The sequence below is a fragment of the Nuphar pumila genome, chromosome 8, assembly GCF_984573655.1.
Source record: "Nuphar pumila chromosome 8, dmNupPumi1.hap1.1, whole genome shotgun sequence".
In the NCBI taxonomy this organism is placed as follows: Eukaryota; Viridiplantae; Streptophyta; class Magnoliopsida; order Nymphaeales; family Nymphaeaceae; genus Nuphar; species Nuphar pumila.
In genome coordinates, this window is record NC_143256.1 from 127,384,584 (window position 1) to 127,411,487 (window position 26,904).

The following is a 26,904-nucleotide window of genomic DNA, read 5'->3' on the forward strand; positions in this document are numbered from 1 at the left end:
ATAATAAAAAATGTGAATCAGTTTGACCGTTGGAGCCAAAAGCCATTTTAAGAATATGGTTTGCGGTAGAGTTGGCATTGAGACGTTCACCTTGAAACGACATGGATTTGGTCCCGGTTGGTCCACATGGGTTGGGTACTGGACCAGCTCATCTCCACTTTGAGAAAATGAAACATGTGCCCATAAAAAGACGTCTTTGGGACATGGATGTGTCATGCAATGCCCCAATTGGAAGTGGGAATAGGTTTTTAGTAGATATCAAGTGATGAAATCAGCTGGTTCATGTCCACTACTTTTTTTTCGCAGGGCCCCACAAGCATATGCAAAGCATCGGCTTTCCACGAGAAAAACCAGGGGACAAAATCAACGAAAACCCCTCCTTTGCCGCGGTAAAGTTTCCCTGGATCCGATTCATTTACAACCAGCATCCGTATACGACATGCAAACACACCCTTAAAGGATAACGGAGCCTTGTAGTCATGCAAATCTTTTATCATGTGGTTGGTGTTAGGGGTGGGCATCGGCCCGACATGGCCCAGGCACATTTAGAGCTCAGCTCATTGGGTTTTAAGTGCGGCCCGGCTTGAAAATGACTCAGTTCTTAATGGGCTAGGGTTTGAAGAGCAGTGGCCACAATGTTCAGTGGATCGGTTCAGCTCGGCCCAAACCCATTTGTAAGTTATTTTCCAATGAAATTCATAAATTAATCCCTATAATGCTTAAAGCAATGAATTAAATGAAAAATTAATGCACTCATCTAATTATCTTTCTATTTTTTCATATAATCAATGCAACTAATTGGGTAAACAGTACCAAGTTACTATGCAACCAGCTACTAAAAATTTAATTAGGTAGTTCAGGCCCATCGGGTTGGCTCGATAACCGACACGAGCCAAACCCATGTATATGACAGGTCGGGTTTCACGACACGATAGCTAATAGCCCAGGCTTAAAACCTTGACCCAAGCCTGGCTCATAGTAGGCCGAGTTGGCTTGGCCCACCGTGGACCCATTGCCCACCCCTAGTTGGTGTAGATGTGATTTGCAATACCCAAGTGGATATGGTTGTCTGTTGGTATGGATGCAAAAGAGTGTTTTCCCAAATTAAGTAATACAATTCTAGATATGAAAATTGACTATCATTATACTTGATGCCTACACGCCCTATGAAAATAAGTTGGATATCTGAAAAGGAAGGAATGTTTCCCCAAACCAGAATAGAAGAACCCATGAGTATATTTGGTAGTAGCTTCATTAGACAATACATCTTTCTTGGTATATCCAGATAATAGGTAGGAGAAACATTTAAGTGCAACAGCACACTAAAGTGTGAAATCACATTGCACCTGATCCTCCCTTTACTTCTACTTATCTCCGAGTTGAACTTTAAAGCAGTTGGATACCACTTGTGATATTGGGTCATCCTAACTCGGTCACTTTTGATGAAAAAGAAAAGCCTACAATTATTAACTAGCACAAGTCTGGTTTCAACATGACCCGCTTTTCAGAGCTGGGGTCCAATGTCCATGCCACTCATCTAAGACATGAATGCTCTATAAAATTTTGTGAGACCCATAAAAAAAATCAATGTAACATACGGTTTGGGACCTCTAGAGTTCGGGTTCGTGGGTATTACTTTACAGAGAAAAATATCAAAGTAGCGCACATAAACATGACACCATTTTTTTAAAATAAACTATTATCAATTAAATTTAAATTAATAAATCGCACATAAGCCACAAAGGCTACATCATCCAAATGAGGTATCGTCTCTCAAGTTCCATAAATAAAAGAAGAAAGATAAACTCTTCTGTCGAAAGACGAGGCTACCTACGTCTTGAAAAAGAATGACAACATTCTAACACCAAGTCCTGTCTCAAAAAGTCACCTAGAACCTACCATTGTAATAATTAAAGGGGGTAAGTCTAAAACTCAAGTAAAAAAAACTTAGATTTAATTACAACTGTAGTGAGCTCTAAGCTCCTAGTTTTATTTTAGCTTTTGATCATACAATACACACATGTTTGAGTCTTTTAATTTCTCTTAGTTTCATACTTGATTATCATAAGTTAACATTTTCTCAATGCTAACCACTATCTACTTCGGCTATACAGGTAATAGCCTATGATGCAACTTTTTGAGAAAATATTTTTAAAAGAGTTTTTCAATAAAAACCGTTTGTATAAATTGTGCATCAAATATCAATTTTTTGGTTCACATTAGTGGTGAAGTCCGGGTCGAACACAGAGAATGTGTTTAAAAAAACTTTTGTACCCCATACAAAAAAATATTTATTGCCTTTAAATAAAAAAGCTTTATTACAACTCAATGTAAAGTAAATGACCCTCTGGCCAAATAAAAAATAAAAAATAAAAAATAAAAAAAACTAAAATCTGCAAGGGTCTTCTTCTCTTGTAATCTCGCCTCTTTTGTTTGCTTGGATGCTACAGTTGAACCATCAGGCTTAAAGAACCCTTTCTCAAGGGGCACGTCCCTGAAGGGCTTTTTGGAGGGCTCTCCACACAAGAAAGCTTCCTTACAAAACACGTAAAATACAAAAAAAAAACACATAAAACAAAAGCAGAAAACTATTTCTAAAAACCAATGTTAGTTATAACAAGAAACAAACTCAACTAAATCTATATAACAAACTCACTAAATTGCAACAAACTAACAATACAACGTGCTCTAATCTAATATGCAGAAAACGAAAATATGAAATCAAACTATCCTAAATGAAACAATATTGCTACAAATAAACTACGATGTATGTAATGCAAAAATATGTTTTATGCATGCGATGAAACAAAATAAGTCTAAACTACATGAAAAACAACTAGAGAGATGGGAGAAAAGAAGTAAACCTCGCAGCCGCTTTCGATGGAGGGGTTGAGACGAAGAAGTGGTCGTTCCCGTGATTGAATGCACTCTCCGACGATGGGGTAGGAAGCACCGACGATAGCAAGGATCAAAAAAAGGATGAAATCAAGGAGGAAGAGACAAAGAAGAATTGGTGATAGAATGAAAAGAGAGAGAGAGAAAGAGACAATAAGAGGGAGAGAAGAGGTTGGTGCTTTTCCCAATGAGAGAACAACACCCCCCTTCTCCATAATGCTATTTATAAAACAAAATTAGGTTAAACTAATTATTTTTTAAACACTGTACCTATTTTTATAAAATTCCTAAAACTACCTTTTATAAGAAATATTTTCAAAAGAAGGTTATTAAAAGAAATTAAAAATTCAAAAACACTTAGGTAAACTTGTTTTGTGTGATTTTTCTTCTTTTTGCAAATTAATCAATGCCCTGGAAAACATTGATAATAATGAGTTTTTATTTTATTTTTGTGATGGATCATGTATAAAAACATGAATCTACAAAGCATAATTTATGCATGATCAACCTACTATAGACGTAGCAACCCATGTAGAGTACCCTAATTCTATGGTGTTGGCCAGACTATGAACCACTCCCTCTGTCTCTGTTTACTGCAGTGTAAGACCCTCGATAGCGAACCGGCAAGTCAGTAAGTAGAGCTATACCTACTCCAAGGTTTCGTGACTCATGCTACATTTTAGTCTAACTCTAGAGTTTCAATTCTTTCGGTGAAAACAAATTCCCTAGGACATGTATAATATGCATCTCATGCATTAACATGAACTCTCTTTCGAGTTAATACTCACCGTCTATCAACAAATGTTCTAAAGAGACATTTATAATCAAGTATATTCAAGGAACAATCCTAAGGTTCAGATATTCACCAACTTTCTAAGCACGTCGAAATGTATTATCTCTATATGTATAAATCTTGAGGGCCCTGACAGTGGTGGATCTCACGCTAATGGCCATCTGGTGGTCATTTTCATTCGTCACACCCCGGTAATTTATGAAATTTTAGCATGCTAAAGTATTTCAAGTCATAGTTGCACCACTGTAACTAGTATGAGACTCAAAGTTTTATTTCAAGGACTTTGTTCTCATGCATGTATTTATAAGTTCTTCACAAATTCAAGTATGCATTTTATCTAAAATACAACAATTCAATACATGCAATTCATGCTAAAAAATCACAAATACATGAAATCATTTATGGCATCAAGACTAACTCACATGCATTCATTCTATAATCACAAGAAAAATGTATTTCTAATATACAGTTGCAAACTCATTAGAATATAACAACGATTTCAAGTAAACAAGATTTCATGTAGTCTAATTCGCAAGTACATCAACATACAATATATTATTAACTAAAATGCTTATAATTTTTTCTTACCTCGAATGCAAATGTTGCACTCTAGTCTGCATTTGAGTCTCTCATAGTTATTAAAGTAGGATATGATAATCATATAATTATGTTCATATTAATAAACATACATTATTTATACTTTATCAAAATTATTAAAATACTCCTCCTAAGGTGGTCTATCAAACCTTGATTTTTGTGCCCTGATTTGGTCAGAACCACAAGACAAACAATTTTTTTTCTGCAATACAAATCCAACGCACCAAACTTCACTCAATTCTGAGTTTAGGGTGCAAAGTTATGCTCATTTTACTAACTTGATATTAGGTTATATATACAAGGGTAATTCGGTCATTTCAACTTACTGCGATCTGACTTGACTCAGCCCAGGTCGGACCGGACATGATCTAAGTTTAGAACACTGGGTTTACTGAACCTAGTCTGGACCCGATTAGGTTTGAATTCTAACCCATCTAGATTTCTCTAAATTCTATATCATATCTGCTCACTAAGTGATGTGTATCCATATTCAGATTGGTGTAACTAGATTGGACTCAAACTATTCTTACTAGAAATAAATTGGGCTAGTTCAGTTCTATTCCAGTTAGGAACATACTGGACTAAATCTAGTTCAGTCTCAGTCAGGAGGAACAGACTGTACTGGATTCAGTTTAATTCTAGTCAGGATCCATAATTAATCTAGTCCAGAATAAACTGGACTAGATGCAATTCAGTTTTAATAAAAAACAGACTAGACTAGATCCAGTTCAGCTTCAATCAAAAACAGATTGGACTGGATCCAATTCAGTTCCAGTCAGGATCCAAAATTGATTCACCTAATCACAGGATCCAAACTCAGTTCTTATCTGGATCAAAAACTGATCTGTCTGGTTACAGACCAGATCCAAACCCAGTTATGATCTAGATCTAGAACTAATCCATCTAGTTATAGATTAGATCTAGACCCAGTTTTGATCTGGATTTAGGACTGATCTGTTTATCTATAAACTAGATCTAAACCCAGTTGAGTCTGGGTCTGGTCTAATCTAGACCAGTCCAGATCAACTGGATTGAACTAGACCCTGACTCAGGTCCAATTCAATCTAGACCTAAAACAAGAAAATCGAGACAGGGCTTAACCCATCTCGGTTCTCTTATATATATATATATATATATATATATATATATATATATATATATATATATATATATATATATATATATATATTGACCACAATTGGTCTGGACTAAACTAGACTGAGTCGGTCTGGTTTAGTTTTGATCTCTCTTTTTTTTCTGACCAGACTCGGTCTGAGCTGCACCAGAACTGAGTCAGTTCCTCAATCCAACCTGACTCGGTCTGGGTTCACATCCAGACCGGTTCAAATTGGGTTGACTTTGTCTGGTACAGCCCAGACTGAATTGGTCGGGCATATGACTGGGAACGATTGAGATGATCGTTCCTTCTTCTTTTTACTGGTCTGACATGACAATATGGTCGAGACAGAGGGTGTTCCTCCCTCTGTCTCGCCCTCTCCCTGTTCACGCTGGCACAACCGGCAACCATGGTGGTTAATTAGGACAGATGACACCACCCTTTGTCCCTCCCTTCTTTCTCGTTGAGAAGAGACATCGGCATCCACAGCGGCTGTCGGCTGAGGTAGTGGGTTCCTACCCTCTCTCTCTCTCTCTCTCTCCCTTTGTAACTGGTTGTCGGCCTCCTTTCGATAGATATGCCGACAATCATGGCTGTCGGCCTCTTTCACAAAACAGAAAAAAAGAAGAATAATAGGGGAAGGGGGAGCATTTACCTCCTCCAACGGTGGCGCTCTCCTCCTTTCTCATTCTCAACTCTCTCAAACTCTCTCTCTCTCTCTCATCGAGTAGGGCAGGGAGGCGCATCCCTTAGAAGGATTGGGGATGGGACGGAGTGGGAGAAAGTATAAGTCCATCCCCTCACGGCTTTTGATTTTAACCTTCATCCCCGCCTCTATCCCCGTTTCATGTCCTTCATCCCCAGTCCAAACAGGCGAGGCAGGGCGGGGACCATTTCCCCTTGGTCCATTGCCATCCCTACCTTTACTATTTGAAAATGACATTCATATTCCTCCAAGAGAAGCCCCAAAAGGGTTTGACTCTGTGGGATGGAGGGTTGATATATATATTTATGTATTTCTGATACATTTTGATAGAATAATTGTATTTACAGGAACAACGAATATCGCCAATAACAATAAAGGTTATGTGATAATGATAACTGTTATCATAATAACTGTTGCTCACGATATGATTTTCATGCATATTGAATATCGACAATAACAATAACAGTTATATGATAATGATAATTGTTTTCATAATAGTTGTTATTCACTATATGATTTTCACGCATCTAGCAACTGTACTAGATATTTCATTGATGAGTAAACCTTTATTTTAGGAGCAAATCGTTGAGTCAAAGTAACTAAACACCATCTTCAAGGGAATCAACTCCTCTTGGCTTGCCTACATTAGAGGAGTCGGTAATCCAGGGATCAACCTGGATTTGTATCTTCCTGAGTTGCCAATTTTGGAGAACTTATCTTATTACGCCCCTGCAAGCTCAATGGGGGGGGGGGGGGGGGGGGGGGGGGGGGAGGGGGGCTGCACGTTGAGCTTGTGCCGAAGACTAACAAACTGCGCAAAAGGAAGCAGTTTAGTGAGTCCATCCGCAAGCTTATCACGTGAGGAGATAAACTGAACTTGGAGATGACCATTGCAAACGTGATCACGAACAAAATGGAAGTCAATTTCAATATGCTTGGTCCAAGCGTGAAACATAGGATTCACAACAAGATAGAGCGCAACGATATTATCACACCATAGCACAGGAGGTGCGCTGGAAGGTAACCCAAGTTCACATAAGAGAGAGTGTAACCACAAGAGATCAGACACAGCGCAGGCCAAGACTTTGTATTCAACCTCCGTACTAGAATGAGCCATAGTTTTTTGCTTGCGGGATGACCAAAAGACAATAATAGGGCCAAGAAAGACAACAAAGCCAGCAGTGGACTTGCGATCATCAGAGCAGCCAACCCAGTCTGCATCTTAGTAGGCACTGAGCTGAAGAGAAGATGAGGACTGAAGAAGGAGGCCATGATGAAAAGTCTCTTTCAAGTAGCACAGGATTCATTTCACAGCTGACCAGTGAGCGGCAGTCGGTTGATGCATAAACTAACAAGCCTTATTGACAGCAAAGGCGATATCAGGACGAGTACGAGACAGGTATTGCAGACCACCAACAATGCTTCAATAAAGGGTAGGATCCTGAAATATGGCAGAGCCATCTTTGGATAACTTGGAGGAGGAGCTCATGGGTGTGAAAACGGGTTTGGCGTCAGCCATGCAAGCTCATTGAAGAAGTGTAAGTGTGTAGAGCCGCTGATAGAGAATCACGCTAGTAGAGGAATAAAACACCTCAATACCAAGAAAATAGCCGAGCCTCTTAAGATCCTTAATAGAGAAAGCTGCACCAAGACGGGAAATAAGATGAGAGATCGTTGTAGAGGAGGTATCAGTGATGACAATGTCGTCCACATAAACTAAAATATAAATAATAACACTGCCCGGGTGAAAAATAAAAAGAGAAGCATCTGATTGAGAAATAACAAAACCATTAGAGACCAGATAAGAATCGAGACGCTGGTACTATGCTCGTGGAGCCTGTTTGAGACTATAAAGTGCCCGATCAAGTTTGCACACATGATTAGGAAGATGAGGGTGCACAAAACCAGGTGGTTGGCTCATATAAGCATCTTTATCCAGGAAGCCATTGAGAAAGGCATTGGTGAAATCCAGTTGACGAATATGCCACTTGAAGGAAACCATAAGAGAGAGAACCACACGGATAGTAGTGGGCTTAACAACGAGACTGAATGTCTCAAAGAAATCAACACCTTCTTCCTGATGAAAGCCTTTGGCAACAAGACAAGCCTTATAACGGGCAATGGAGTCGTCCGCATGTCGTTTGATATGGTACACCCACTTAGAACCAACCACATTCAACTGGTGATTAAGAGGAACGAGATGCCAGGTGCGATTCAGTAAGAGAGCAACATACTCATCCGCCATGGTAGAGCGCCAATGGGTATGCTTGATGGCCTGCTTATAGGTGATGGGTTCAGACTCAAGAAGATGGGTGCTGAAGGCAGAATAAGGGAGGGGATACAAAGATGCGGAAAAAGATTTGGGTTTAAGAGAACCAATCATGGACCGAGTGACCATTGGATGGGTGCGATCGGGAGGTTGAGTAGGTGGGGGGTCAGGAACTAAGCGAACGGTCTCAGAGAAAGGGACCACAGGACCAGAAGAGGAAGGATCAGATATGGGAGAGACGACGGAGCACGACACCAAAAAGGCAATGGGAGAAGATGAAGCCAAGGAAGGCTGTGCTAGAGTGGAGGAGGGTGGGAAAGTAGCAAGTGAGGAAGAGAGATTTACTAACATGACCAAGGGGGAGACGCCCCACTGATCAAGAGTACTCGAAGATATAGAAGATGAAGACCTTGGAGGAGGAAAGAGAGATTCATCAAAAAGTACATGGTGTGAGGCATAAACACAAGCAGTAGGAGGATGAAAATGAATGTAACCCTTATGGCGAGGAGGGTACCTGTGAAAAATATGGGCTTTGGTTTTCGGTTGGAACTTGGTGAAATTACAAGCAGGTAGCAAAGACAGCCGAAGACACAAAGATGATGATATTCAAGAGATTTGTTTAGTAGAAGTTCAAAAGGGGTTTTGCGATTAAGGACTAGAGTAGGTAAGTGATTGATAAGATAGACCGCAGTACAAAATGCATCAACCCAGAAGTCATGGGATAATGATGCATGACTCAAGAGACTCAGTGCAGTTTCCACAACATGTTGGTGTTTCCGCTCACCGAGTCTATTTTGTTCAAGCGTGTGAGGGCATGAGAAGCAATGAAAAATGCCATTGGATTGAAGATATGTCTCAAACTCCCTACTTGTGAACTCACCACCATTATCAGATTTGAAGGATTTGATACGAAACCCAGTTTGACTTTCAACAATAGGCTTGAAATCTTTAAAGCAGTAAAAAACTTGAGATTTTGTTGTTAAAGGAAAAAACCATGAAAATCGACTAAAATCATCCACAATTAGAAGATAGAACCGAAAACGTTCACAAGAAACAACCAGAGCGAGGCCCTAGACATCAACATGCAAGAGTTCAAGTGGATGTGAAGTATATGACAAAGAATGTTCAAAAGGAAGTTTTCTAGCTTTTCCAACAAGACAATGTTCGCAAACAGTGGCACTTTTATTATTGAAAGAAATAACATTATTGGATTTAAGAAAATAGACAATCTTCTTGTTTGCGTGCCCGAAGTGCTGATGCCAGAGATCCAATATGCAGAAGGGTCCTGCATAAGCTGCCATCATCAAGGTGTCACTCGCTTTAATTGGATAGAGGTCTGTGTTGGTTTTCGACCCTTGAAGCAGAATCTTGTCGGTGTGCCGATCCTTAACAAAAAATGCAAAGGGGGTGAATTCGAAAATACAATCATTGTGCTCCGTGAATTTGCCCATAGATAATAAATTTTTATTAATGTCGGACACGTGAAGAACATTTTTTAAAGTAAACGTAGAGCCTTTGGAAAATAAAGCCAAATCACTAACATGAGATATGGGTAACGTCTTACCATTTTCGATCATAATGGACTCATTGCCCTGATAAGACGACTTATTTGTAAACTGTTGATCATCCATGGTCAAATGATTGGTGGCACCAGTGTCAGAGTACCAATGGTCATCAGTGGGTTGATGTAATGACATGGTTGAAAAAGCTATAAGAATATCCCAATAGTTTTTCGCAGCGTGACCGCGTTTTCCGCAATACTTGTAGATGATAGGGCCCCGTTGATTTGGAGAATTGTTGAAGGATTGATTTGAATTTTTGGAGATAGGCCTTCTCTGACCACAACCTTGATTCCATCGACCCCTATAGGGGCCATGTTCATGACCCTGTTCTCTGGAGGCTGTAAAAGACAGTTTGAGAGGCTTCTGGGATTTCAGTTTGCACAAGATAAAGCATGATGACTCATTTTTCCTGGTTGATCAGGAGGTCCTACAGGTCGACAAACGAGTGCCAGGTAGCTCCGATAGTGACAGAGGTAACAAAACTCTCATATTCGATTGGAAGATCGTTGAGAGTGATTTGCACCAAGTTAGTGTCATCGACTTGATTATTTGCAGCAGTAACAGAAACTTGATTTTGGTTAGATATGTGTCCATGTCCATGCTTTCTTTCTTAACGAAGGTAAGATCTTTCTTCAGAAGTATGATTCTCAGTAGTGATTGAGATCCATGGGATTTTTCTAGCATGACACAGGCTTCTCGTGCGGTCTTGGTTTCTCATGATTTGGCTCATTGTAGATCAAAAAACTGTAGCCTTAATCCAGCTTAAGGCAAGTTGATCAGACTTGCGCCAAGCGTAGAACTCCGGATTTGCTTCTTGTTTTTCGCCTTCGGAGCGAATTAACTCAGGGGGTTGAGAAGAAGAGTCATCTACAAACTTGAGAAGATCTTGGCTCAATAGAGAAGGTAATTTTCTCTGTTCAACTTGATTGATAGGAGACTTGCTACGATATTTCACTTAGTTGCGGTGATGCTGGCAACCATTGAAACGCTGGAGTGAGCTTGTGGCTCTAATACCATGAAAAAAAATGAAATGTACGATATTGAGAAGAAAGCTTGTCTTACACTTTCGCGTGACCGCAGATATATATATTTATGTAGTTCTGATATACATTTTGATACAATAATTGTATTTATAGGAACAACGAATATTGACAATAACAATAAAGGTTATGTGATAACGATAATTGTTATCAGAATAACTGTTGCACACTATATGATTTTCACGCATATTGAATATCGGCAATAACAATAGCAGTTATATGATAACGATAACTGTTATCATGATAGCTGTTATTCACTATATATTTATGTAGTTCTGATATACATTTTGATACAATAATTGTATTTATAGGAACAACGAATATCGGAAATAACAATAAAGGTTATGTGATAACGATAATTGTTTTCATAATAACTGTTGCTCACTATATGATTTTCACGCATATTGAATATGGGTAATAACAACAGTTATATGATAACGATAACTGCTATCATGATAGCTGTTATTCACTATATGATTTTCAGGCAGATATTTCATTGATGAGTCAGCCTTCATTTTAGGAGCAAATCGCTGAGTCAAAGTAACCGAACGCGGGAAGCGACTCCTCTTGGCTTGCCTACATTAGAGGAGTCGGTAATCCAGGGATCAACCTGGATTCGTATCTTCCTGAGTTACCGATTTTGGAGAACTTATCTATCAGACACCTCTTTAGCAAGCAGAAGCGTGGCGACCTCCTCACAGAGTTTTACGCTACCAGGACAGTGATCGTATTACGGCAGGCCAAGCCAGCGAGGCTAGGTCCATGAATCATGATCCAGGGCGGTTTCTCTGTGTAAATAAAAAAAAAAATCCTCCAAGAGAAAGCCAGAAGTCCAATAGTTGTTTAGAAGAGGATGGAGGGTAAAAGAGTACTTTGCTATTATTTCTTCTAATATCAGTTGTTATCCAGTAATTAGTTCTACCACCTCTTTTTCCTTTTGCTACTAGAAAACCACCACCTCTGCCGTTATAAATACTATTGATTCTGCTCCGTTCCCATCTCTTCGTCAATCTTTGGAGCTCTCCGAACGACACGAAGAAAAAAATGTTTGCCTTTTCTTAGTTTATTTGGTATATTATGTGAATGGGTGATCATGTTCTTTGGAGAGTGTTGTTGTCTCTAGCTGATGTGATTTTTATGTACGCTCTTTTGATTTTTTAAAATTTTGTTGATTGTATTTGAATTTTATATTTGATTTGATCTTGGTTTTTTATTTTTAAAAGAAATATTGTTTTTTATGGATAGTTGGTGATTCTTTTACACCATAGTAATGCTTCCTAGTATGATTTTTGGAGTGCATTATTCGGTTTTCCTTTTTTCTTGTTCTTTAGATGGATTGTAGTTGAGAGTTCATTCAAAAAGTCAATTTTATCGATTTTTTTTATATGTATTGAGTTTTTCGGGTCGTTGATGGGTCTTGTTACATTATAGTAATGCTGGTTGCCATGACCTTATTCGTGTGGTTTCTTTTTTCGGATCCGAAGATGATCTGTTGTTGAGGGTTTACTTCCCAAAGTAGATTTGTCTTCATTTAGTGTTTGATTTTTTGTGAAGTGATTTTTTTTATGGTTGGTGAATCATATGGGGAAGATAAGCGCGCTAGTTTACAGTGCTTTAATAGTTCTTTTTATGTGAAAGAAAAATGTTCTGAGCTGCACTGTCTATACTCTGAGAGAAATTCACTTTTCTACTTTTTGTTAATTTTGGGGCATATGAAACTCTGCTATTCTTTTTGTCATTCTATTTTAATGTAAAGGTTGTCTTGTGTTCGTGAGGCGGAGTGGCTTTTTGGGATTAATATTCTTTCTATTTTGATGACTTAGATATTTTTTTCTCAATGAATGAACTGGAGATTTAGAATTTTTTTTTCTTAATGAATGAACTTGAGACTTAGAATTTAGAGGTGATTTTTCTGATTTTGAACCTTTTTTTGTAAATTTTGTTTCTGTTATTTATCTTTCGTGGTTCTCTGTCTCTGTCAACGGACTTTTCCGAAAAAAAAATCCTTTTTTTATTGTGCATGTGAGTGCCTGTCTCTGTTTGCTGACTTTGCTGACTTTTATTGCTTTGCACTCAATGTGGTTTTTGCTCTTTCCTATTTATCACATATCTTTATTTTCAGTTGTCGTATTCGGATTCCTGATTTTTTTTGTTGCTTTTAATAAAATTTCTGGCTCTGCTGGCTTTACTTTTTGTATTCTTGATTTGCACCTCCAGTCTCCTAAAGGCAGTTTGGTGTTCTCGATTTTTTGTGACTTCAGTCCTTATATTATTTCCTGGTTTATCCAGAAAAGTAGGATTTCACTTTTCTGGATAAACAGGTGCATCTGATCACCCCCCCTCAATGTGCCTTTTATCTTATTAACCATTGTTATTCTAAATTCAATCCTACCTTTCTAATCCTTTTTCAATCTTATACTAGGAATTAGAGGAGGCCATCCATCGGGCCGAAAGATGGCGTGTTTCAGAGTTCCCATTGTCTGCTTTCTATTGTTATTTGTTTGCTTCGGTACTGGAGAAGCAGGCCATGTTAGATACAAGGATCCAAAAGAGCCACTGAATGTTAGGATCAATGATCTGTTGAGGCGGATGACTCTAGCAGAAAAGATTGGACAGATGACACAAATCGACCGCACAGTTGCATCTGCAGATGTAATTCAAAAGTATTTCATAGGTACATTTAATTGTTGTTACAAAGCCCACAGTTTTAGATTGTTGGTATTGTTGGTTAGCTTTTGCATACAATGCTTATGAACAGTAAAAGTGTAAAGGAATTCAACAGGAAGTTTGTTGAGTGGAGGTGGAAGCGTGCCTCACCCTCAAGCTACTGCACAAGACTGGGTTGATATGGTAAATGGGTTTCAGAAAGGAGCAATGTCTACCCGTCTCCAAATCCCAATGATTTATGGCATTGATGCTGTTCATGGGCATAACAACGTTTACAAGGCTACCATCTTCCCTCATAATGTTGGTCTTGGAGCTACCAGGCAAGCAATAGATTCAAATTTAAGCTTAGTGTCCTTTTATCTCCTTGAAAATTTAATTGTAAATTTCTTTTTCTGCTGGTACCGAAGATTGGAGCTTGTAACTTGGTGATGTTAGTTTCTAGCATTTGATAGATTGTTTCTTAGATGTAGGTAATGGGTATGCTGGTATTAGATTGATTACTACTCTACCATGTATCTGTTTCAAGTTTCAGGATGTTTTTGTTGCCATTCCTTATGGCCATAATTCATTAAGTTTTTTATGGTTCTTATGTGTGTCTATTAATGCCTTGGCTTTAGGGATCCTGAGCTTGTAAAAAGGATTGGTGAGGCTACTGCTTTAGAAGTTAGAGCCACTGGCATTCCTTATGTTTTTGCACCCTGTGTTGCGGTAAGAACCAATCGGTTGTTGATTTTGAAAAAACACACTTTTAAAGAATGAATCAATTTTTTATTTAAAAAAACCACAGTATATTTTATTCTTTTACAGTCATTCTATGTAATTCATGTTCATGTGGTATGTCTTGATTCAAATTTAGCTGGTTCTATTGTGAACAGGTATGTAGGGACCCAAGATGGGGCCGCTGCTATGAGAGCTACAGTGAGAATCCTGAACTTGTTAAATCTATGACAGAAATCATTCCTGGTTTACAGGGAGAATTGCCCTCAATTTCAAGGAAGGGTGTTCCTTTTGTTGATGGAAAGTGAGTGGCTAACTGCCCTTGGACATCTAATTTCCATTTATATTTTTCTTGCATCTAGTTATTTTTCTTGTGCCTCCTGATATGCAGTCGCCATGTTGCTGCCTGCGCTAAGCACTATGTGGGTGATGGTGGTACGCATGATGGAATCAATGAGAACAACACCATCATTGACCGCCGTGGCTTGCTTAAAATCCACATGGCTCCATATTATGATGCTGTTAACAAAGGGGTCTCAACTGTCATGGTATCTTACTCAAGCTGGAACGGGGAAAAAATGCACTCAAATCGTGGCTTGATTACTGGTTTTCTCAAGAACCACCTCAAATTCAAGGTATGTTGATCAACCTGATAAATCAGACGTCTTCAAACTCGAGAATGTATAGATCGTATACTTCAAAAATAAACTCATTCCTATGGATCCAACTTGTAGAGTTGTAATAATTTGCGGTATCATGTGATTATATGGCAGGGCTTTGTTATTTCAGATTGGCAGGGCATTGACAGGATTACCTCACCACCACATGCAAACTTCTCACATTCGGTTCAAGCTGGAATTCATGCTGGCATTGATATGGTGAGATGCATGCTCTCATTTGCAAATAAGAGTGTTGTTTATATTAGGTCATTTTGATAAACCAAGTTTTGTGACCAAATATGTTAAGCTAAAGCAACATGATATTTGCAATTTTATAAAAAGCTATTCGTTATGCCCATGCAGGAAGTTGTATAATTAAATCTGCTCGCCTATTTTTGCCGAGAATAATGCCTTTGATTTAGGTCATCTGATAAGCTTGTTCAGTTTGGAGTCCTGCACATCAATATGTATTGTATGATATATGAAAATTTTCATAAAGAGCTATTTCCTACCTTTTGTGTTGACTATGATCCGCTCTGCTCTTATAAAAGTGAAAATGTTTTGTAGTCATTATGGTTTTGCTAACAGTGAGGCATCTTAATTGTATAACGCAGGTCATGGTTCCATTGAACTACACAGAGTTCATTGATGATCTAACCTACCAAGTTCAAAATAAGGTGATTCCAATGAGCAGAATCGACGATGCAGTTCACCGGATCTTGAGAGTCAAGTTCATGATGGGCCTTTTTGAAAATCCCTATGCAGATTACAGTTTGGTCAATGAACTTGGTAGCCAGGTCTGTTCTATTCATATAATCACATACATTGATTTTTAAAATTCTGAATAGTCCCCAATAACACATACTTGGACTTGGAAATGTAATGAAATGGCACTAGTATTGCCAGAACTTCCCCAATTCTCCGTTTGTTCTCTTTTTAATTATCTTGTAGCAACCTATAAGCAGTTTGTTTCCTTGCATTTGCCATTTTTTGTAGTTGTGAATTTATCAGGATTTTGACACTGCCAGAGAAATTCATGGAAAATGTATTGTTGGGCAGGCTCATAGAGAATTGTCTAGGGAAGCAGTCAGGAAATCACTGGTCTTACTCAAGAATGGAAAGCCTGGCAACAAGCCTGTATTGCCACTTGACAAGAAGGCCCCTAAGATCCTCATTGCCGGAACCCATGCCGATAACTTGGGCTACCAATGTGGTGGGTGGACAATCCAATGGCAAGGTGTATCAGGAAACAATGTCACTCAAGGTATGAACCCATGTTCATCTAACACTAGTTCTATCTTTATTTGATCTCTTCATGCACATGCACATGCACATGCACAACTCAAGTTTCTACTTTCTAACAAAGGTTTCTCGCTTATTGTAGGAACAACCATTCTCAGTGCCGTGAAATCAACAGTAAGCTCCAAGACTAAAGTTGTATATGAAGAAAATCCGGATGCTGAATTTGTCAAGAAGAATGGATTTTCCTATGCTGTTGTGGTTGTTGGGGAGGTTCCTTATGCAGAAACCTATGGTGATAGCATGAACCTAACCATTATTAACCCTGGTCCTTCCGTCATCCAAAACGTTTGCGGGTCTGTCAAGTGTGTGGTGGTCATCATATCAGGCAGGCCTGTAGTCATTGAGCCGTATGTATCACAACTTGATGCTCTGGTCGCTGCATGGTTGCCCGGAACTGAAGGCCAAGGCATTGCAGATGTCCTCTTTGGTGACTATGGTTTCACAGGCAAGCTTTCCCGGACTTGGTTCAAGAGCGTGGATCAGCTCCCGATGAGCGTCGGTGACAAGCACTATGACCCACTTTTCCCATTCGGTTTTGGACTGACAACTTCCCCTACCATGGCAAGATAGAGGAAACTTTGCTTGGTTTCAACCATTTGTCGATGCTGTCTGGTCTAGTTCAATTGTTCTTTACACCCACATTGCCTGTAATAGAACATTATATATGATGAGAACCACTAAGATATAGTAACATAGATGTTCATAAGGATTGCCATGTCGATTTCTAATTCCATTCAATGAGAATTCTTTCTCATCTATGTTGTGAGTGAGAGGATGAATATTGTGGTTTCCCTCGTTATTCTTGTTGCTTGAATTCCTTTTGACGGAGACTTTCTTATCCTTGACTACAAATGTCGAGCTTTAGAAACCCAATGTGGAAGATTTCTATCTTAGATGATAAATGCCCAGACTTTTTCAAACTTTGCTGCTGTATTATATAGAAATCTTCTGCTTGCTTGTCAAACTGTTTGAATTCAGACACAGATCTGGATCCAGTCCAATCAGTCCACATGTTTTACATGTAAAGTACTTTTTAACCTATTTTTACCTGTAAGATGTGGATTTGTAATCTACTTTATCAGATCTATCTTAAATTTCTATCTGGATTTACTGCTCAAAATTCAGTTTCAGATTCATGTCAACGATAATCCGAACCAAATCCAATCTGTTTGCATTGCTATCTGATGAACAGTTGTCCTTTTAGTCCAGAATCCAACTAGCGGGACGGTTGTTCAAACTTCAAAGCAATAATTCAAACACGATGCACAGCATTCTACTTCTTGGTTATGCCCTTTGGCCTTGGCTTAGGCGGGTCGGCTTAAGGTGTTCAAGTTAAAGAACACTAAGAATTCAATATCCAGGGTGTGCATCCCTTGCTCAAAAGTAAACTATCTTCAGGGAGCAAATGGAAAATACTCATATCAGTACACCGAAATAAGGCCACAGTCAACATTGCACCTCTCAACCCGTAATGGAATGTCCAAACTATAGTTACCCAAAGCTTCTTGCTACATGGGCGAAGCTTGTTTCCCTGGAATCTAGCTTCGGAAGTGGAAAATTCCTCACCTTTTCAAAAGAAGAGGAAGCTTTGGGAAACCCACTTTCAAAATATGAGAAAGTCGATTCTTTTTAGTGAGAAGTACGCTTCCTCTTCATTTCATAAAATGATGACTTTTTTTTTATAACAAGCTTGAATGTTGGTTTTATATCATTTTATATGTGCTCACTGTCATTTTTTATTTGCTTTCTCATGTACTTCATATTGCTTTCTATGTGTTCCCTTTTTAGTTTTCATGCACTTCCATAATCCCTTCACAATTATATCCCGCTTCCCGTTTGCACTTCACACATCACATCTTGTATCCATTTAGTTTACAAATAACTATGGTCCAAACCAAGGTGATGGTTTATGTGTTACCCACAAAAATAAAAGGATGAAGCTAACCCTACTCCATCCTGACCTGAGCTTCAACTCGGAGTTCTCTTTCCATTTTACAAGAAATTGCCGATAAAAAACAAAAATAGGTGATCTTAGCCTAGGGCCTTGGGTTTAAACTTCAAAGTCCATTGGAAACCAAAAAACGAAAAACAGAGAACAAAACATGAAGAAACATCACGAACATGGTTTCTATTAAACTAGTTTACATGCTATTATGGACTTACAATATATAATTGTCATGGGCTTAGAAGCGAAGGCCCCCGCGACGACATCTCGAACAATCACAAACACCAAAAGCAAGCCTTTTAAGCGCACATGCAAGCTCTCAACACACACGCAAGAGCGAAAACAAAAGTACGTGCATGCACGGGGGGTCCTTAGGCCAAAGGCCATTTATATGGCACTAAAAAGTGCCAAAGATAATACACATCAGATGCAAAAAGTAAAAAATATGGCGGTCCAAAACACGTTCCCCGGCCTAAGTTGGCACCATTTTTGACGTCAATCGTTCATGGTAGCTCTCCACAAGTTGATGATGTTGACACATGTGTATAGCTTTCTCCCAGGTAACTTCACTTTCTGGTAAACATTTTCACTGCACGAGGTACTTCTTGACTTCGCCAATGTAGTTGTTGGAGTGGCTGAGGATGACTTCTGGTTCTTTGCCTGTGATGTTGATTGTTGATGTCGTGCACTATGGGATGAGAACACGTTGATGCATACTCTGTTGAGGATCCCCTTCATCTTCATGGAATGGCTTCAGGTTGCACACATGAAAGACTGGATGCACTTGAAAATTTGATGGTAACTCCAGTCTATACGCCAAGTTTCCAACGTGCTTGGTGATGGTGAATGGTCTGTCATACTTGCGAATGAGGCCACGGTGGTGGCCCCGAAAGATGGTTGTGCGGTTGGGAAAGAGCTTCACCAATACCTTATCTCCAACATGAAATTTGGTTGGCCTACGCTTCTCGTCCGCCTATTTCTTCATGTGCTTGGTCTCTTTGTTCAAATACACCTTGGCCAATTCTGTTTGATCCTGTCAATTTATGATAAACTAGTATGCATAAGGCGTTTTGCCACATCCTCGCGCGGCAAGAGAATGCGGAGTATACAATTGTTGTCCTGTTGTAACTTTAAATGGATTATGGCCGGATGACTCAGTCTTCTGGAGGTTATAGCAGAATTGGGCAGCATCAAGTAAATCAACTCAATCTCTTTGGTTGGCACTAACAAGTGCCGAAGATATTCCTCCAGCATGTCGTTGATCTTCTCTGTTTTCCCATCGGTTTGGGGATGAAAACTTGTGTTGAAATGCAAGTCTGTCCCCATCAAGCGAAATACTTCTTGCCAAAATTTTTTTGTGAAGCAGGCGTCGCTTTTGCTGACGATGTTCTCGGGTATTCTCCAATACTTAATCACATTTTGCATGAACAACTTTGTGGTATTGGCAACTAAGCAGGTGGCAGGGACAGACACGGGGATAACATACTTAAAAAACCTATCCATGACTACATAGATTGAATTGCAACCTTGAGTTTTTTGTAGGCTGACGATAAAATCCAAGAAGATGCACTCCCACGGACGACTCGACACTGGTAGCGGCTCCAATAATCCTGCAGGTCTCTGGTTGACAGGCTTGTCTTGTTGACAAATCAAGCAAGTTTGCACATAGACATCCACATTGTTGTATATTTACGGCTAGTAGAACGCACGTTCCAACAACGCCAAAGTCCTCTGTTGTCCTAGGTGACACTCCCAAATAGTATTGTGGTACTCGTGCATTAAGCGCCTTCGTATAGTATCATATTGCAAAATATATAAACAATCTCTCGTGAAGCAGAGCAAATCATCTTCCATCCAAAATCTTTGTGTCTTTCTTTCCTTTACAAGCGTGATCAGTTGTTGAGCTCTCAAATCATTTTTAATGCTTTCCGAACTTGCTCAAGAAGATCACTCATTGGTTGACTGACTTTGTCGTCCCAAGTGAGCAGTGTTGCAAGTTTCGCCTTTCGATTCAAAGCGTCAACAATAACATTAGTCATGCCTAACTTGTACTCAAGGATCATATCAAATTCTGCCAGAAAATCTTGTCAACGGGCTTGTCTTTGACTCAACTTCTTCTGAGTCTAAAAGTAACTCATCACAACATTGTTAGTACGCACAATGAATTGCGACCCTAAAAGATAGTACTTTTATATGTGGAGACAATGCACAACTGCTAATATTTTGTGCTTGTGCACAGTGTATCATCGCTCGATATCATTCAACTTACGATTCTCAAATGCAATGGGATGTCCTTCCTAAAGCAACACCCCTTCAATCACGAAGTCAGACGCACCAGTTTGCACTTCGAATGATGGTTGGCAATCTGATAACCATAACACAAGTTCTTCTGTCAGGGCACACTTCAGCTTCTCAAAAGCTTCTTGGCATGCATTAGACCATAGCCATAGCTTGTCTTTCTTTAGCAGATCAGTGAGTGGGGCGACGATCTGAGATTATCCTTTAATGAATTGTCGGTAGTAGTTGGCAAGTCCCAATAACAAATGTAATTCGAGAACCTTAGCAAGCGGCTCCCACTCTTGAATAGCTTCAACCTTCTTGTGGTCCATTTTCAATTTGCCTCCTCCCACAACATAGTCAAGGAAGTGAACTTTTTCTAACTAAACAAAATTTTTTTCGCTTGACATACAACTAGTGAAACTTCAGAGTCTGAAATATAATCTGAAGGTGTTGAATATGTTGCTCTATAGAGTCATTGTACACCATTATGTCATCTAGGTAGACTACAACAAACTTATCCAGGTACAGGTAGAAAATCTTGTTCATCAAGGTTGAGAAGGTTGTGGGTGCGTTCGTCAGGTCGAATGACATAATAAAAATTTTGAACGCCCCATAACATGTCACACAAGTGGTCTTGACTTGGTCTCTTTGAGCTACTCTTACTTGCCAATATCTTGAGCTTTTTCAAGCTAATCAAACAAGTATGCGATTAAAGAAAGTAGATAATTGTTCTTTACTGTCAATTTATTCAATGCTCTGTAGTCGACACACAGACGCTTTGACCCATCGTGCTTTGCCTAAAACAACACAGGTGCTCCAAAGGAAGCTTTGGATGGTTGGATGCTCCCTGCTTCGAGCATGTCATCCAGTTGTTTGCGCAATTTTTGTAGCTCAAAAATTTTCATACAGTATGAAACCATTGTGGGTGGTCATGCACCCGACATTAGCTCAATCTGATGGTCTACCTTGTGCCTCAAAGGTAGCTTCTTCGATAGTTCGACTAGCATAACTTCACCAAATTCCTTCAAAACGGGCGCTAAGGCCCCTAGAACATTAGCGGCTTCTCCTGCTTCTTCTGCTGCCCGGATTGTGATGAGAAAAGTCGCATCACCACTTTTCATGTCTCTCTTTAGTTGGAGGGCAGACACAAAGTGCTTACGAGGCTTCTCTGCAAGCAGCGTGGCTATCACGCAGGGCTGATTCTCACTCTCAAAGCTAGCAGTTTTCAGGTGAGGCATCAACATTGCCTTGTTACATAAAAAAAAATTCATTCCAATGGTGACTTTAAAATCATCCATCGAGGCTACTGAAAATGTGGTCCTTCTCGACCAGTTATGGATTCGCACTGGCGCATTACAGATAACATCGTAGATGACTTTTGCTTCAGAGTTCACCGCCTTCATGCGACTCTCCTTCTTCTTTCACTATAATCCCAAACGTTCTGCTTCTTCACGAGATGAAGTTATACATAGTACCTGTGTCTACCAATGCCTTGGTGAGTCTCCCGTTGAGCAGAAGTTCTAAGTACATCAGTTCCTTGCATACATGTAGTTCTACAGTAGCTGTTACCTTCACTGCATTCATCATCTGCATTGCCCCAATAGTTGGCGCCTCTGCTGGTTGACAAACTTTTTCACCCTGAATGACATTCAGGGCTCGGGGTGCATGATTATCTCTATTTTCTTGACCACGATTTTTGTTGGGACACGCTCGAGCCTAGTGATCACCGTAACAGATATAACAATCACAATGATGGTAGTTCATTCCTTGAGGATTGTTCTTGTTCTGATTATCATTGTTATTTTAGCCATCTTGTTGACCAAGATTTTTTTGGTTTTCATGGTCAACATTGTACTCATTGTCATTCCTTCGATTATTATTGTTGTTACGATCATTTCTATATTATCTACTTTGAAATGTCGTGTTGTGTCTATCGAGCTCTGCAAGCTTCTCTGCAACAGCAAACGTCACAACGAGAGTTGAAGGGTCATGCTGAATGAGCTTCGTAGCTGCTCACCCTTGCAATCTATGCCTAAAGTGGAACAACCGATCTGTGTCGCCCATATCTTCGATATCCAACATCACCAAAGTGAACCACTTGACATAATAAAAAACTGACCCTGTATGCTTCAATGCTAGCAGCCTCTTGCAGGCCAATCTTTTCTCATTTTTTGATAAAAAGAAGTCATGTACTTCTCTCTTAAAATTCTCGTCAAACATCACCTAAGCGACGTCTCCACCAAAGGGTTGCTTCATCTGTAAAGGACATTATTGTGATATGCAATCTGTATGCATCTTCCTCAACTCTAACAACATCGTGGTACTGTTCTATCTGGTAAATAAAGTTCTCAAGATCTCTCAAGTTTCAAGTGCCCATATACTTTGTGGGTTCAGGTAGCTTGATGCACGGTTTATCCACATGCACCACTACTCCACCAGCTGGGACAGTCCTCAATTGTCGCTCCAAGTGGTCATTCTTTGTTGTCATGGTGTTGAATCGTTCTATCATATCATCAAACTTGGTGAAAAGATCGTCTACTGAATCCCCAAATCTAGTGGCAAGACCTTCCAGAGAGTCCTCTGCTCCTCTCCAATAATTCTTATCTCATGATAAAGCATCACAAGAGAAGCAGTAGTCACATTGACCAACTTTTTCACATTGGTCACGATTCCTATAAGCTCAATGACATCATGCACGATGGCTGAACTCTTATTCGAGAGGAACCTAACTACTCGAATGAGTCATGGTTTGTTTCTTCGACGACATTGTCAATCCCAACGTTGACAAAACTCTGGTACCAACTTATCACAAGCTTAGAAGCAAAGCCCCCCGCAACGAAACCTCGATCAATCAAAAGCACCAAAAGCGGGCCTTTTAAGCGCACAGGCAAGCTCTCAACACACACACAAGAGCGGAAGCAAAAGTACATTAATGCACAAACACATAGAGAGCAAAGAGACAAAGATGCATAAACTTTCTTTGTAACAAGCGAAAGCAAAGTACATAGAGAGATAGATAGATAGAGAGGGGTAGAGAGTCTCGTTACCGAAGTATAGGGGGGGGGGGGGTCCTTAGGCCAAAGGCCATTTATATGGCACTCAAAAGTGCTAAAGAGGTATACACATCAAATGCAAAAAGTGAAAAATATAACAGTGTGAAACAATAACAATGAAAAATACTAAAAAAAGTGCAAAATAAATTTATTGTCTTTTTTCCATCACGATACTATTGCCTCAGAGAGAGAGAGAGCTCTTCTATATTTTCCATCTTCATCTCTAATTGTTATTGTGGAAGACAAGGTGCTTTACGTGCTGTACAAATGCTTCGAACTGCAGCTGATGACTCCAGTTGAGGCTATAAGAAAAATCCTTCATCTCTTCACATTCAGGTATAATAATAGTTATCTCTTAGCATATGACAGGTATGGATCTTGAGCTAAAGTCAATACATCAGGCCTTTCAGCTTGGTTATAAGTCAAGCAGCGCCTTATAAATTCCTGGTATTTTGCATGCACAGAAGTCAACAACGTGCACATCAGAATTTGTAAATTTTCTTGGTTTTCATCTTTGTGATAAAGATAAAAACAAATAAAAAAGTAAAACATCTATTTGATAAGTAATGAGCACAATTAAAGATGCCTGGGTTGGTCAACTCCGGCATTAATACAATTCAAATAACTATTTATAAAATGTCAGCAAAATAGATTTTGTTTACAATCAAGAAAAGTTGGGAAATGTGCGAGTACGTGCATGCATGTTTTTGGGTGTATGTGCAAATGTGTCTTTATGTGTGTGTGTGTGTGAGAGAGAGAGAGAGAGATCAAAATTGAGACCACGCCATCATTCACACCCTGACATGATATTAGTTTCTAGCTTTTACATGGTAAGAACCAGGAACTCACTTTTGCCTCATTTGAGACTGCAGGTTTTGATGGAAATTCCACTTTGCGGGCTCTAATAATAGTATCCTCACGAAGTATCCGCTCTTGGGTTTGATCATGCCCAAAAGGGCGTTTACCAAACAGAATTTGGAAAAGAAGGACACCAGCCGACCAAACATCAACCTGAATCTCAAAGCAGAAGAAGATAATAAGGAGCTGAAAATCACAGCCAATCAGTCCTCTCAGACTTTTGAGTACAGTAAGAATTCAAGCATTTGGACCCAGTTCAGTTCATGTCTAGAATCAGATCACATGGACTAAGAAATCCGAGCAGAAGTGAGATGTTATTCGACTCGTGATACATCCATGTCACGCTTCAGCTCACAGATTTCAAATTTCCTGACAAAAAAAATAAGCCTATTCATGGAGTTACCAACCTTTGATGATATAAGAGGTGTCTTGTTAAGCTCAAAGCACTCTGGGGGCAGATACCTAGAAATGAAAATAGAGTGCATCAGCAGGACACATAAAAGTCAAACTTGCAAATAATTTATAAAGGGTATTGCACAAAGACAAGAAGTTTTGAGGTATTACTAAAATAAGGAAAATAACATCTAAAACCATCAAATCGGCATAAGCAGAGCGTTTTTTGCATAGTATTGGAAGCATTAATGATCATTTTGAAGAAATTTAAAAGGACATTACACAAAATCGAAACTTTGAGGGTGTCAGTAAAGTGGAAAGTAACATCCAAAACCATCAAATCAGCAATAAGCAAAGTGTTTCTTGCACTGGATATATCTGCTGATGGCTGAAACAATCATTGGAGCAGCAACCATCACAACACTAGGGAAAATCAAATGCCAAAAATGTAACCATTTAGAGCCACATAATTAAGCCAATAATGAAGTACAAAGTTACCTCTGTCATGATTACAATGGAAACATTATGCTACTAATATTTTTTTTTTATATGATGCTACTAAAGGTTGATACAGGAATAAAAGAACTGAAGTTTTATTTTGCATAATTTCACAACTTGTTTTATTTTTCATAATTTCAGAAACACAACCACTTTTTCTGTCATTGTCAAATACCTACGCATAGCAGCCACTACTTGGGTTGAAAATAAAAAATAAGGCATGCCTTTGAAAAAGTTTGGAATGTGGGAAACATGAAGCTATGAAAACTTGAGCATCAATAACATCATTTCTTTGGTTTGTTTACCAATATGTGCCGGCTCCTTGGGAAGTCAGTTCCATCCCTTGGGATCCCACATCATCATCCACTATCTTGCTTAGACCAAAGTCGGTTACTTTTGCAACACCAACCTCATCAAAAAGAACATTCCCAGGCTTCAAGTCATAGTGAATAATCTTTTGCAGCCTCTTGTTCAAGTATACAAGCCCTTGAAATATCTGAGCAATTATAATCCTGGCCTCCTTCTCTGGCAGTATTGGTGTTGTCTTGAGGACTGCATCAAGATCTTTCCCTATGGAATAAAAGCAGATAAGGTTACAAGGCACAGTAATGATCAACAATGATCAAACAGTCCTAGAGAAAGATATCTCGCAGCAACACAAAATACAAGTACTTAATGCATGCTGTCTCACTTCAACCAAAAAAGAAAATAAAAGAAAAACATATATTCCTTCGATATAAAAAGCAAAAAATTTGTGTGAACATGCTGTTTTGGCTATAAAAACTGGTCGCAAAGAACCAGCCAGGGTAACAGACGGACCACGATGTTAAAATGTAAAATATTTTTGTATTTTTATTTTTATTTTTTTGTATTTTAACTATCTAGTTCAAATAAAACTAGATAGTTAGGGTTTTGGTCAAGTTCCAGTTGGAACTTGACCAAACTCTAGCCGTTGGAGCTAGTCCAACGGCTAGAGGGAGAGCACCTTATGAGCTCTCCCCTCCTCTCTATTATAAATAGGGGTACATCCCCCATTGTAAAGCACTTGTAGAAAATGCTTTTTAAGCAATTCGCATTTTAATAAAATTCCTTTTTCTTTTTGTGTTTTTCATTTTTACCCTTTTACGGGTCTTGTGTGAAGTGTCTTTCTAGACACTTGTTCGCTTGGTTCAAGTGCTTTGGTGGAACACCACCACTTTCTTACATGGTATCAGAGCTGCGGGATTATTAGATCTTGGAAATAGTCTGCCTCGGTTTCTGTGCCCCTTGTGCAAAAGGTGTGTTATCACCTTGTTCTTGCAAAAGTGTTTCGTCACTTGGAGAGAAGTGTTTCATCACTTCATTATCGGCTTCAAAACATATCATTTGAAGGGCTTCAACATCATTGCATTGTATCTCTTTCCCTTCTCACACTTTTTTTCTTTTCTTTCGTTTCTTTTTTTCTATCCTTCTTCTTTCTCACCCCTTGTAAACGATGGATGACAATGAAAAAAGTCACCATCATCCCCATGAAATTAAGTGACACAAACTATGTAACGTGGGCTTCAATCATG

General features: G+C 39.2%; 2 protein-coding genes across 2 annotated transcripts in view; one reads left to right on the forward strand and one right to left on the reverse strand.

Moving 5' to 3' along the window:
- The first annotated feature begins 13,429 nt into the window (after positions 1–13,429).
- On the forward strand, positions 13,430–17,052 carry LOC149830715 (uncharacterized). The gene is made up of 9 exons (XM_090015907.1): positions 13,430–13,653; positions 13,762–13,966; positions 14,264–14,354; positions 14,522–14,667; positions 14,755–14,998; positions 15,137–15,241; positions 15,637–15,819; positions 16,082–16,286; positions 16,407–17,052. Exons 1-9 carry the CDS (start codon positions 13,434–13,436, stop codon positions 16,892–16,894), a joined length of 1,887 nt encoding a protein of 628 aa, XP_089872033.1. The 5' UTR covers positions 13,430–13,433; the 3' UTR covers positions 16,895–17,052.
- Positions 17,053–23,521: 6,469 nt separating this feature from the next.
- LOC149830716 (serine/threonine-protein kinase TOUSLED-like) overlaps positions 23,522–26,904 on the reverse strand; it is a 71,040-nt gene continuing 67,657 nt past the window's right edge. The window contains exons 14-17 of the mRNA XM_090016726.1: positions 25,657–25,921; positions 24,868–24,922; positions 24,452–24,613; positions 23,522–24,046 (exon numbers count right to left, since the gene is read on the reverse strand). Of these exons, the coding sequence (XP_089872852.1) occupies positions 23,951–24,046; positions 24,452–24,613; positions 24,868–24,922; positions 25,657–25,921 (578 nt within the window). The 3' untranslated portion in view covers positions 23,522–23,950. The remainder of the gene's footprint in view (positions 24,047–24,451; positions 24,614–24,867; positions 24,923–25,656; positions 25,922–26,904) is intronic.